Genomic DNA, 14665 nt, shown 5'->3' with positions numbered 1-14665 from the left:
TTGATAGACCACTGGCAAACCTAACAAAGAAAGAGAGAGAGAGAAACTTGATAACTCGTATCAGGAATGAAAAAGGAGAGATCACTACTGATATGACAGAGATTCAAAGGGTAATCAGAAACTACTTTGAGAAACTGTACGCCACTAAAAATGAGAACCTGGAAGAAATGGATAAATTCTTGGACTCTTATAATCTTCCACGGTTGAAGGAAGAGGATGTAGCATATCTAAACACCCCCATCACCATTGATGAAATTAAAACAGTAATCAAATGTCTGCCGAAAAACAAAAGCCCAGGTCCAGATGGATTCATTAGTGAATTCTATCAAACTTTCCAAGAGGAACTACTGCCAATCTTGGCAAGACTCTTTCATGAAATTGAACAAACAGAAACACTTCCAAATAGCTTTTATGAAGCCAACATCACCTTGATACCTAAACCAGACAGAGATGCTACAAAAAAAGAAAATTACAGACCAATATCGCTGATGAATGCAGATGCAAAGATCCTCAACAAAATTCTGGCAAATAGGATTCAATGCCTCGTTAAGAAGATCATCCACTACGATCAAGTAGGTTTCATCCCAAGAATGCAAGGCTGGTTTAACATCCGTAAATCTATCAACATCATACACAACATCAATAACAAGAAAAATAAAAACCACATGATCATATCAATAGATGCAGAGAAAGCATTTGATAAGGTCCAACACCCATTCTTGATCAAAACTCTCAGCAAGATGGGAATGGAGGGGACCTTTCTCAATATAGTGAAGGCCATCTACCACAAGCCAGTGGCAAATATTATCCTCAATGGAGAAAAACTAAAAGCCTTCCCTCTAAATTCTGGCACAAGACAAGGCTGTCCTCTCTCACCACTCCTATTCAACATAGCACTGGAAGTACTTGCTATAGCGATTAGGCAAGAAAAGGATATCAAGGGAATCCAGATAGGAAAGGAAGAAGTCAAGCTCTCATTGTTTGCAGATGACATGATACTCTACTTAGACAACCCTAAAGACTCTATCAAAAAGCTTCTAGAAACAATAGACTCATATAGCAAGTTGGCAGGCTACAAAATTAACACACAAAAATCAATGGCCTTTCTATACACCAATAGTAATAAGGAAGAAATGGACATTAAGAAAACAACCCCATTCACAATAGTGCCACACAAACTCAAATATCTTGGAATCAACTTGACTAAAAATGTGAAGGACCTATACAAAGAAAACTATAAAACTCTGCTCCAAGAAATAAGAGAGGACACACGGAAATGGAAACACATACCCTGCTCATGGATTGGCAGGATTAACATCATCAAAATGGCAATACTCCCCAAGGCATTATACAGATTTAATGCCATCCCTCTAAAGATACCCATGACGTTCTTCAAAGAAGTGGATCACTTTTGAAATTCATTTGGAACAATAAACACCCTCGAATAGCTAAAGCAATCATTGGGAAAAAGAATATGGGAGGAATTACTTTCCCCAACTTTAAACTGTACTACAAAGCAATAGTTATCAAAACAGCATGGTATTGGAATAAGGACAGGTCCTCAGATCAGTGGAATAGGCTTGAATACTCAGAAAATGTTCCCCAGACATACAATCACCTAATTTTTGATAAAGGAGCAGGAAATCCTAAATGGAGCAGGGAAAGCCTCTTCAACAAGTGGTGTTGGCACAATTGGATAGCCACTTGCAAAAAATTGAACTTAGACCCCCAGCTAACATCATGTACGAAGGTAAAATCCAAATGGATTAAAGACCTCGATATCAGCCCCAAAACCATAAGATATATAGAACAGCACATAGGCAAAACACTCAGGACATTACAGGCATCTTCAAGGAGGAAACTGCACTCTCCAAGCAAGTGAAAGTAGAGATTAACACATGGGAATATATTAAGCTGAGAAGCTTCTGCACCTCAAAGGAAATAGTGCCCAGGATACAAGAGCCACCCACTGAGTAGGAGAAACTATTCACCCAATACCCATCAGATAAGGGGCTAATCTCCAAAATATACAAGTCACTAACAGAACTTTACAAGAAAAAAACATCTAACCCCATCAAAAAATGGGGAGAAGAAATGAACAGACACTTTGACAAAGAAGAAATACACATGGCCAAAAGACACATGAAAAAATGTTTCACATCACTAATCATCAGGGAGATGCAAATCAAAACAACGATGAGATACCACCTCACACCCCAGAGAATGGCACACATCACAAAGAATGAGAATAATCAGTGTTGGCGGGGATGTGGAGAAAAAGGAACTCTTATCCACTGCTGGTGGGAATGCCGTCTAGTTCAACCTTTATGGAAAGCGATATGGAGATTCCTCCAAAAACTGAAAATCGAGCTCCCATATGATTCAGCTATACCTCTCCTAGGAATATACCCTAGGAACACAAAAATACAATACAAAATTCCCTTCCTTACGCCTATATTCATTGCAGCACTATTTACCATAGCAAGACTCTGGAAACAACGAAGATGCCCTTCAACAGACGAATGGCTAAAGAAACGGTGGTACATATACACAATGGAATATTATGCAGCTGTCAGGAGAGATGAAGTCATGAAATTTTCCTATACATGGATGTACACGGAATCTATTATGCTGAGTGAAATAAGTCAGAGAGAGAGAGAAAAACGCAGAATGGTCTCACTCATCTATGGGTTTTAAGAAAAATGAAAGACACCCTTGTAATAATAATTTTCAGACACAAAAGAGAAAAGAGCTTGAAGTTCCAGCTCACCTCAGGAAGGTCACCACAAAGAGTGATGAGTTTAGTTAGGGAAATAACCTCATTTTGAACTGTCCTAATAACGAGAATGTATGAGGAAAATGGAGAGCCTGTCTAGAGTACAGGCGGGGGTCCGGTGGGGAGGAGGGAGACTTGGGACATTGGTGATGGGAATGTTGCACTGGTGATGGGTGGTGTTCTTTACATGACTGAAACCCAAACACAATCATGTATGTAATTAAGGTGTTTAAATAAATTTAAAAAAAAAAGAAATATTTTTTTTGTTTTTTTTTTTTTTTGGTTGGTTGGTTGGTTGGTTGGTTTTGTGTCCCACTACAATACTCAGAGCTTTCTCTTGCCTCTGCTCTCAGGAGTTGGGGATAGAATCTAGGCCAGCCATGTGCAAGGAAACCATTATACTTGGGCCCATAAGAATCTTCTTAAAGTAACAACTGTTTAGTGTATCCAGTTCCGGGTTTGTTTGTTTTCCATTAGATTTTGAAATTGCATTTCTCTATGGGAAATACAAAATATGACTAGATGGCATTGGAATTAGATCATTTTAAAAGGTTCTTCAATAAGTGCGACCAAAGAACAGAGACAGTTGTATGGCAGGAAACATGTAAATTTGGCAAAATTGAAACACCCATCAAATCATGGCAAGATGTTTCTGTCTCTTTAACAGTCAATAGTTCAGCTTGTGGCTCCACCCAATCTAAACTTCCTGCTTCAGATATTTCAGAGGGTGCAAACATCTTTCTACAGTTAAAACAATAGAACCAAATCAAACAGCTTCTTCTTCGGAGAAAATTTAAGAATTCAGCAACTCACTCAAAAGAAGGTGAGTTGATTGAAAAAACGACCCAGCGCGGTAAAACTGTGGGGTCAACAAGATTTAGGGAGATTACATGGAGGGTGGGTTTCTTCTGAGAAGGGACTGGGTCCTGTTTCAGCTCCCAAAAGTGAAGGAAAGGAGAGAAGAAAGGGACTGATTAACTTGTTGATGGGCTTAGGTTTAACTAGACAGATTTTTACTGCACTGCAACTTGATCCAATTGAAGACACGATTCACACACACACACACACACACACACACACACACACACACACACACACACACACACACACACACACCAAAAATCTCAATGAACATGTTGACCCAAGTCACCAATATAGCGGAAATTCAGATCCTGTTGCAGAGTTCTTGACCCCATTCAACAGAAGAACATACTTGAGATTCCCCCTCTACACTCCCTCACCATCTCACAGAGTGTTACATCTGGGAAAAGGGGCTGTGGAGTGCTATATGGAAGGATTATATTTATATTAAGGAAACTGCATTTGTGAGAAGTTCCTCCTTACATTCCCTAATGACAAGCTTGCCACCAATCAGTTCTTTCTTCCGGAAAGGAAGTGGACTGGTTTCCTGTTTTCTCTTGGTCTACCTCTGGAATATAAATTACATGTAGAATCAACGATGGAAGAGGTAGTAGTATGCAGTGGCCAATGACTAATGTGACTGAGTGGACAGACTGGTAAGCTGATCTTTCTCTTCCCATTACTTATTAGTGCAGAGATCATGGGAAAGGTTCTCAGCACTTTTGACCACACTAATATTTTGCAGCTGCTGGTTGTTTTTTTATTGTTGAGATGAGATTCTTAGTGGAGCTAGAAGGAAAAACTAAAAAGTAATCAGGGGCTGAGACCTGTGTATGCAAGGCATATAGGTCACAACTTTGAACTATCTCTCTGGTGCTACAAAGTTTCCTTATTTAAAACTTAGAACAGGGCTGCAGAGATAGTTCAGTAGGTAAGGCATTGACTTCATGTATCTGACCCTGGTTTAAATGCTTGACATTCCATATGGTTCCCAAACCTATCAGGATTGATCTCTGAGCAGAGAGCCAAGAAGTAAGCCCTGAGTATCACTGTGTGTTCCTTCCACCCTAAACAAACAAACAAATAAATAAAAAGTGAGAGAACTGGAGTTAGTTCTCCTGTAGATTTATTTTAAAAAATCAATATAATAAAGTACAAAAATGTTTGTCAGGATACCCAGCAGACACTCCACAACTGTTTGTACTGAGGAAAGACATTAAATCCTATTTTAAGATGAAAAGAATAGAACAGGAACTCTAAGAATAACAAATACGTGTTAATATAATTAGACTTGAAAATACAATCATCACTTAAAAGATTACTAGTGCCTTTATGTTCGAAGTCAAAACCGTATTTATCATTCTCTGATACCTTTTTGTTTTGTTTTGTTTTTGTTTTTTGTTTTTGTTTTTATTTTTTTGCTTTTTGCCATCTCTCGTCTTGGTTTCTCCTTTGTTGCTTTTTGCTGATCTTTCTTGTTTAATAAAGGGAAGGTCTTCAGTTTTATAGAAATAAACAGGTCTTTTCTTCGTTGTATTTTCAAGATGTCATAAAGTATGTTATTCAGGTATCCACATATTTATGTGGATTTATATCTATTCAGAGCTTAAAATTGAGCTGTTTTCTATTGGGAGAACTTTGCAGGAATAGTTGTAACTGCCATCAAAAGCACAAAATCTGTGCTAGTCTTTGTAATGTAGATGTCTTACCTGACTTTTCTTGATTACTTTAAATCACAAATTATGATATTCTACATCCTAGCTTTTTTAAATATAAATAATTTTATTTAAAGACCATGTACCACATAATTGACATAGTTTATCATAAAACATGTAGGTAAAATTATTAAAGAGGAAAAAAAGTCAAAGAAAGGAAAAAGAGAACAAGAAAATGTGTGAAAATTCTTGTATCTCACAAAGAGGTCATTAAGTCATTGTCAGAGGTTTAATAAGATCTTGTTGCTAGTTTGTCTTTCTATTACTTCTTTTGTTTCTGAACACTAGGTTGCTTCAGATACACATTGGTGTCTACATTTGTGTGTTCTTACTGGGATGACAGTAATAAAAATATTGAAATTGTCCATGCAGTTCAGGAATTCTTTGCACTATTGCTGATACTGAGGCTTTTGTGGGATGTTATTTTAGCAGCCAAAGCTTTCAGAAATATAAGTAGGTGGGGGGAAGGTGCCCTTACTTACTACCAAAAAAGTCCTGGTGATGTTAGCCCAAATACCAGCATACCTGGAATTTAGGTCAGATTTTAGTGTCTATGCAGAAAACAATAAAGGAGTGGTGAAGCTGGGCCATTGGCCACACAGTGATTGTAAGTAATGGGTGCAGCAGGCCTGACTTTGGCAGAGCAAGGACTTAGCCTTCCTCTCCTACTAAGATTTCCAGGTTTCAGCTGTGTGGCTGGTATACCCATAACTTTTCACTGCTTGATTTACATTTCTTTTAAGAACAGAGTGAATCTATCGAACTGGACTATTGCTTACATGGGTGACTGCATTTGTGTGTATGGTTTCAACTGCATTTGTGGGTTGTAGTTTGGACTATTTTCAATGGGATCAGTCTCTAAAGATCATCACAATATTTTTTCAATATCACAAGTTATATTTAAAAATAAGATTCCCACAACATTTTTTACTCCCACAAGTTACATTAAAAAACGCTTCGTTCTTCATTTGCTCATGATAAGAATGTAGCTTATTTGTCTACCATACTCCAATGGGAATAATTATGTCCCTTTTAAACAATAGTATTATTAGGATAGTATTGTTCAGAGATTCGATATTTTACCAGTCACTGAAATTATTCTTATCAATAAATGCCGATTTTTTCTTATCTTTGCCCATACAGAGCCACTTATTAAAGTTTATTACTGAATTCTTTTGGAAAGATGTTAGAAAAATTGTATAATACCCTTGATTTCTAGATCATTCTAAGCATGATGAGCTATGGTTAACTTATCTTCCCCTACCTAATATGAAGTCACAGCTTTCTCCTAAATGCCCTAATTTTTTGAGGGGAAAATCTGCTTGAAGACAACCATCTGGACATAAAGTATGCACATGGTTTCCAGGTTCAGATGGGTTTGTGTGTGTTTTTAGTGGACTTTTAACACATATGTAAGGAAAGATGTTGGAAGCTAAGATTGATTATGATCAATGAAGAGATATACTTTAAATAATTGTGTTTTTTAGGGCCTGAGAGATAGCATGGAGGTAGGGAGTTTGCCTTGCATGCAGAAGGTCAGTGGTTCAAATCCCAGCATTCCATATGGTCCCCTGAGCCTGCCAGGAGCAATTTCTGAGCGTAGAGCCAGGAGTAACCCCTGAGAACTGCCGGGTGTGACCCAAAAAGCAAAAAAAAAAATGTGTTTTTTAGATTCTTGAGCCAATTTCCATTGTAGCTCATTAATCACTCATTTAATTTAATTAGTTTTGATGATTAATTTATTTTTGCTTTACAGAATCCTAGTTAACTTTTCCTGTAGAATCATGTAAACTCCTTATACATGTTTCAAAAATATAATCTATGTATAATGAAAAAAAATCCTATTTTTGTATCCTATTTTTCTATTTTTAGAAATAGCTATCTATTTTTAGTTTTAGAATAGTTATTCTATTTCTATCCTTGGATGCCCCCACTGTATCTCCTGCTCCATTAAATAACTTTTGTTTGTATATATTTAAAGTTGCACATTCATTGCTTTTTTAACTATATGAAGATTTAAATTAGAGCGGATATATATATCTCCATGTGAGAAAAATTATAGTAAAACTACACATTGTTCTTTCTTTAAGATACCACAGTTACAATTGAGTTCATGTTTATTCTTTTTACTTTTTGTTATATTTTAAAATGTCATTTTATTAAAGAAAATGGATCATGAAGTTATTTATACTTGAATTTTAAACATACATATTTAAGCACCAATCCTAACACCAATGTCAATTTTCTTCCACCAAGCTACCTCCCGTCTCCCTGTCCCCAAGCATGCCATCTTGACAGGCACATTTTGACATTTCCTGGCAGTTTGAATGTCCTGCTTTAAGTATTGTTGAACCTGTGGATTGGATATATATCTATACCACTCTTCCATATGTTTATGCTTTTGATATACAAAGTTACTGCTCTTTCCCATCACCAAAGTGGCAATGGACTAAGTGTAAGTAAGGAAACTTGAATGTTCTTCAGAATTCACTGGTTATATGGTAAAGACATTCACTAAATAGAGAGAAACAGGCTAGGGGGGCAAACCAAGGGTACAGTTCAGCTAAGTTATGTTAGAGATGTCCATGACATCCTTAAACAGAGAAGAGAATGGGGTAGAATTGTTTGGAATTCTGAGATTAGAATCTCCCTTTAAACAATAATCATACCAAGACTTCACTGCCTAGAGAGAGGGCTATTAGACAGAGCCAGAGCTAAGAAAGGACTTGAAACATTTTTGTGTAAAGAAAGCAGAATAATATAAAATTGAAACTAAAAATTGGCAGGGATAAGTATTGGGTAGAAGGATGTGAAAATTGAAGTAGCAAGTTTATGGGAAAAAGCAACTTGAATGATAAGAAGTTTCCAATGACTTCTGTTTCTTTAAAAATAACATATTTCTATCTCCTTATCAACAGGAATTCCAACCACGATGGCTTCAAATTACAGCAGTGATCAATGGGCCACCCTCGGTAAGAGGGTCTGGGAAATCCCAAACCAAGCTGGAGGGTGGAGGGTTGACTGGGGGCTCTGTATTTTCCAGCCAGTCTCCATCCAAGTAAGAGCCAGGTATTACCAGTTGAATCTCCTTTTCTGCTCATTAGTTCTGCTCTGGCATTTCCCTCAGTCCTCAATGCTTTCTCCTCATGGTGACCATATCTGCTGGTAACCATACCTGCTGAGAGGAAGTGCAGTTATGATATTTTTTGTTTGCTTGTTTGTTTTGGTTTTTTGTTTTGTTTTTAGGCCATACCCGTTTGACGCTCAGGGGTTACTCCTGGCTATGAGCACAGGAATCGCTCCTGGCTTGGGGGGGACCATATGGGACGCCGGGGGATCGAACCACGGTCCATCCTACGCTAGCGCTTGCAAGGCAGACACCTTACCTCTAGCACCACCTTCCCGGCCCCCAATTATAATATCTTGATTAATCCTACATGGATGTGGTTTACTTGCCTCCTTGTTCCTAGAATGAGAATGTCACAGAACAGCTAGTCAGCTTTTTTGGTTGTTGCTCTCATCTTTAGTTTAGAGGGAAGAGAGTAGAAGGGAAGAACCTGAAAATAATGAGTTCCTAGTGAAAACTAGTAATTTGCTTTCTCCTGGAAGCATCACAATAGCCAAATAATTCAACAGATTACTAGTTCTGCAAACTGAAAAGATTGACCTGCTATGACTATCCATACACATCTATTCTAAGAGTTAAGAGTTTCTGCATTAGCAAGTAACCAAGTTCCCCAAAGGCTGCAAGAGGTGCACTGCAAGAATCTCCACGGGACTTCTCAGAGACTTCCTATGGGAGCAAAAGAAATTTAGGGAACAGAAGCTTCATGAATAAAGCAAAGGGCACCAGCAGGCAGGATCTCGGAAGTGGGAACTATAGACCATCCTAATGCTGTTTATTGTTTCTCCTGTTCCAGAATCTGAAAACCAAGGCTCCAAAGATTCACAGCTGAGACTAGTCTTACTGGGGAAGACTGGAGCAGGAAAAAGTGCAACAGGGAACAGCATCCTTGGGAAGACTGAGTTTCATTCTAGTCTGGCAGCTAAGTCTGTCACCAAGCACTGCGAGAAAAGGAGAATCATGTGGAACGAAAGAGAACTTGTTGTTGTGGATACTCCTGGCATTTTTGACACTGAGGTGCCTGATGAAAACACCACTAAGGAGATTGCCCAATGCCTCTTCTTGACCTCTCCAGGCCCTCACGCTTTTCTTTTGGTGGTCCCACTGGGACGTTACACTAAGGAAGACCACAAGGCCACAGACAAGATGATGGAGATGTTTGGGGACACAGCTAGGAAGTATATGGTTCTTTTATTCAGTCGTAAGGATGACTTGGACAGCCAAGAGTTCCAAGATTACTTAAAAGAAGCTCCTGTTCTTCGAGAACTGATAAGCAAGTTTGGTAATCGCTACTGTCTGTTCAACAACAGGGCAAAAGGAGCTGAGCAAGAAGCCCAGCAGGCACAGCTGGTGGCCCTGGTTGATGGGGTGGTGAAGGAGAATGGAGGGACATGCTACACTAATGAGATGTTTCAAAAGGCTGAGCAGGAAATTCAGAAACAAGTCCAGTTGAAGCAACAGTATTACAGAGCAGAATTTGAGAGAGAGAAAGATGAGATCATAAAGAAGTATGAAGAGAGAATCAAAAGATTGGAGGATACAATAAAGCAACAAATGAGTAAGACTCAAATGGAGAATCAATTGAAAGAAATCAAGTCTTTTTATTACCATAAGCAGAAAAATGCGAGAGATGAAATTGAAAGTCAGAATCAGACTAACATCATTAAATTTATTATACAGGCCCTGGAAGCTGCCTCATTATTTTTCAAAAATGTGTTTAAGTAAATGTATTTGAATCTGTGTCTGTTTCCTGTATATCTTCTGACTGTCCTACTTCATAGAATTTATATACTAAGGACAAAGTATATTCTTTTTCTCTTGAGGTCTCAGAACTAAGTTAGATAGTCTTACTTGTTGCCTAGAAGACGTTGGGAAATTGACAATTAGTTGATATATTTAGACATATTTGTAGAAATCCTTGGATCAATCTCATTAGTAACCAGTTTACCATTTCTCTCCTTTTCTTGGAAACTCTTTTTTTTTTTTTTTTTTTTTTTTTTTGGTTTTTGGGCCACACCCGGCGGTGCTCAGGGGTTACTCCTGGCTGTCTGCTCAGAAATAGCTCCTGGCAGGCATGGGGGACCATATGGGACACTGGGATTCGAACCAACCCCCTTTGGTCCTGGATCGGCTGCTTGCAAGGCAAACGCCGCTGTGCTATCTCTCCGGGCCCTCTTGGAAACTCTTGTCTCCAAAACTGTGCTATCCCACACCATGGTTACTTTCTGCCTGGGAGTGGAGGTGGGGGTAGTCTAGGCTCATTTGCAAAATTCTGCCCTCACAAAGGGTGAATTGCTTGCTTACTGTTATCATAATAAAAATATTTTTTCTTTCACACTGGTGCAAAATTGGAATCTTTTCTCAAAATATACCACTACTACACAAGTATGAGGTTCCCTTTTTGCAGAAGTTTCAAAAAGTTTGAGACTAGACTTCAACTCTTCTTGCACTATCCTGAGCTTTGAGTCACATTATTAAGACCTCTGCCTACCAGAGAAGATAATCTCCTTGTATTCATTGATTATCATAGAAATAAATATTCTACTATATATATGACAAAAGTTAAAGACACTACTCCTTTTCTGGATTTATATTTAGTACTCCACCTAATAATTTCTAGAATAAGAACATCTGGCTGAAGCATGCCTTGCTTGCAGATAACCCTGGTTGGAACTTGGACAGCCTATATGGTAACTCAGTCCCCATCAGGAGTAATGTCTGATGAGAAAAACTTGAGCATCCCCAGGTATGTCTCAAAAACAAACAATCAAGTTTTCCCCTGGGGAGGGAGCAGGTTGAAAAATGGGAAGGCCATCCTCACCCCACTAAGGGTAGGTCAGAGTAAACCATTCATTCAGGCAGTGAGCAGAAGAACCTCTCGCAGCTCACTTAACTATGCTGCTCAGGGTGAAGATCAGTTCAAGAGCAAATTACAGGCACCAAAAGACCCTGATATATGTGTGTAATATATTTACACTACATGATTTACAAAGCTATTCATACACAATTATTTCAGGTTTTCAACACCAATCCCAACACCAATATGACCTTTCCTTCATCAATGTCCCCAATAATTCACCTACTTCCAAGCATGCCCCCTTAACAGGCACAAATGGAAAAAATTGAATTATAAAATAATAGTTCAGTAAAAGAAAATTTGTGAAAATTGTTGTTTCACAATGGTGTTACTAAAGCCATTGTCTAAGGAAATACTGAGGTGACTGGTGCTAATTGAACCTTCTGTGTTATTGTTTTAGCACACTGAGTAGAACTTTTCCATCAGATTTGCTGTGATCCTACTGGGCTGTCAGTACCGTGAAATCTGGAAGTGTCTTGAAGGGTCATATGTGGCCAGCTGCTCTAGGAGCAGTGGAGCTGGCATAATAAAGTGACTTGGTATCCATTAAGATAATTGTCATTTATCTACCAAAGGATATCAGGCATGGGTTGGGGCAGCTGGGCCTTTTGGTAGGACAGGGAATTAGCCCACCCCCATTTCAAGAAGGCCCCAGGATAAAAATTTCTTTTTCTTAAACTGAAACCATATTTGGAAGGACAAAATTTGTGAGTTAAACCAGAGTTTCAAATAAATCCTTAGTAATTTGGTGAGGGGGATTAACTGAATTGACCATTTTTGAAAAATGATCTTGCAGCTTTTGTATAATCATTTCAGTGGGGAAGTCCTTATTGATTTTGTTCCAAGTCCACAAAAAGAAAGATGAGGCTTTCCTGCTCCCTAGTGCCTTCAAGCTCAATGACAAGGGCAACTAAATTGGTTATTCTGCAGCTGTTTCCGTTCACTTTCAGATTCTCAGTTTGATGAGGTGTGAGGCTGCAGGAGTCAAAACAAAACAAAAACACTTATAGTTTAGCAAGCAAGGAGGCATCTCTGGAACTTAGAGCCCTGTGACCCAGGACTGAGTGACTAGCCAACAGAGGGCGCTCACAGTTTGAGGGTAGATCAGGAAGTGAGTTGCGAATGCAGGTGCCCTCAGTACCTGTCCTGAGACCTAGATGCCTACAGGTCAAGTTCCATCCTGTTTGCTGCAAAAACAACCTGGTGGGGTCCAAACAGGGACAGAACCCACATCAGGTCTTCTTACAGGACAGGGATCAGGAAGGGGATGATTACAAGATGTGCAGTAAGAGACTTCTCCCTGAGTTTTATGTCTGCTCCAAGATCAACCCAGAGAAAGAATATGACTGATGCTACAGCATACCAGGCGCACGGTATGCTCATGTGTGGTGTCAGATTGGAAACAGGAGGAGATACGTTTTGAAATAAGGATAGGAACTGATAGAGATTTCTGACATGTGGAAAGAGCAGATTTATGAGATATTGAGGAGGCAGAAGCAAGCCCCAGTTCATAAAGACCCATCGTGGCTTCCTCTGACCCATGCTCATAAAACACCATTCCTAGCATGAGTGTGTTTTATTAAAGTGACTTCTTGTTTTCTTTCAGGGAGGGGAAATGTGTGTTTGCTATCGCCTGTAAAGTGTGTGGTAGCAAGATTGATATATTCTGGGCCGGAGAGATAGCATGGAGGTAAGGCATTTGCCTTGCATGCAGAAGGACAGTGATTCAAATCCCAGCATCCCATATGGTCCCCCATGCCTACCAAGGGTGATTTCTGAGCGTAGAGCCAAGTAACCCCTGAGCGCAGTCGGGTGCGACCCAACCGCCCCCCCAAAAAAGATTGGTATTTTCTAACTAATTTATTATATTAAAAATTCAGAGTTCTCATTTGTTATAGAAAGGATTACTAAGAAATAACTTGCTTATAGATCTTTGTCTTGAAGCAGGAGTACCCTGCTCTGATTAACATTAAGGCTGCTTGATGGTATTGATTTGATACAAGTGATTAGCCAATCTGTGTTTTCTAATTGCCCCCCCCCCCCCGCCAACTGTGAGTTAGAGACCAACCTTCCTACAGAGACTGGGAGATGGGGTAATGTCTCCTCTGCTGACCTTATTTCAAAAGAATATTCATTCACCATGCCATTGAGAAAGGTGATTTTGGGCAGTAAACTGGTAAGAGACTTTAAAAATATTTAGAGTTGTGCCCTGGTGTAGGGATTGGCACTGGAACACTGTATGTCTAAAACTCAGCTATGGATGACTGTAAATTCTGGTGCTTTAATAAAAAAAAAAATGGGCCACACCCAGTGACACTCAGGGTTACTCCTGGCTATGCACTCAGAAATCACTCCTTGCTTGGTGGATCATATGGGACACCAGAGATTAAACACAGGTCCGTCCTGGGTCAACTGCTTGCAAGGCAAACGTCCTACCACTGTGCTATTGCTCTGACCCCAATAAAATAAAAAAATTTAAAGGCTTATAGTTTTGACTGCAGAAATGTCTCAATAGGCTGGAGAGGGATACTCAGAGTAGACTGACCCACTCCAGGAGTGACTCCCTCCTAATCACATGACAGGGACTCCAAAGTGTCCAGGAAGTCCCCTAGCAAATACTGGATATATTCAGGTGTATCTGTAGAAACTCTGTGACCAACACCAACATAACCAAGTTGTTTTGTTTTAATCTTTTCCAATATTTATTTCTATGGAAATATTCGATTTGGTAATGTTGCTTTGAAAACTGAATAATTCTCAGTTCAAATAGAAATCACTAAAAGACTACAGATAATTTTAAAATACAATTTTGTTTATAAAATTTTATTTTTTAAGTAAAAAATATAAACAATTCCGTAAACATACTGGAGCAGTAAATAGCAGTAAATGAATTGTGAGCAACAATTATACATAGACTATTCTTATTTTTGTCACTGTTAATGATACCATGCTTCAGATTGTAAAATACTGGGAACTTTTTAGCTGGTTGTGGGTGGATGAACAGGGTCATACTCTTCAATGATTAGGGATCACTCCTGGTTCTTGGCTCAAGGATCACTCTTGGAAGTGTTTGGGGTATCCTTTGTGGTGCTGGGGGATGTTCATGTGCAAGTCAAATGCCTTAACCCCTCTCCTTTTGACCCATCCTACTTTTGGGGGGGGGGCACACCCGGTGTTGCTCAGGGATTACTCCTGGCTGTCTGCTCAGAAATAGCTTCTGGCAGGCACGGGGGACCATATGGGACACCGGGATTCAAACCAACCACCTTTGGTCCTGGATTGGCTGCTTGCAAGGCAAACGCCGCTGTGCTATCTCTCCGGGTCCCCCATCC

General features: G+C 39.2%; 1 protein-coding gene across 1 annotated transcript; it reads left to right on the top strand.

Annotated features, from left to right (window-relative positions):
• Positions 1-3298: 3298 nt before the first annotated feature.
• LOC126011388 (GTPase IMAP family member 4-like) lies at positions 3299-10345 on the top strand. The gene is made up of 3 exons (XM_049775511.1): positions 3299-3503; positions 8271-8324; positions 9273-10345. The coding sequence occupies exons 1-3, from the start codon at positions 3299-3301 to the stop codon at positions 10199-10201; spliced, it is 1188 nt and encodes a 395-aa protein (XP_049631468.1). The 3' UTR covers positions 10202-10345.
• Positions 10346-14665: the final 4320 nt, after the last annotated feature.

The sequence above is a fragment of the Suncus etruscus genome, chromosome 1 (genome assembly GCF_024139225.1).
Source record: "Suncus etruscus isolate mSunEtr1 chromosome 1, mSunEtr1.pri.cur, whole genome shotgun sequence".
NCBI lineage: Eukaryota > Metazoa > Chordata > Mammalia > Eulipotyphla > Soricidae > Suncus > Suncus etruscus.
The sequence above is the reverse complement of the archived record's forward strand: the minus strand, read 5'-3'. Positions and strand labels throughout refer to the sequence as shown.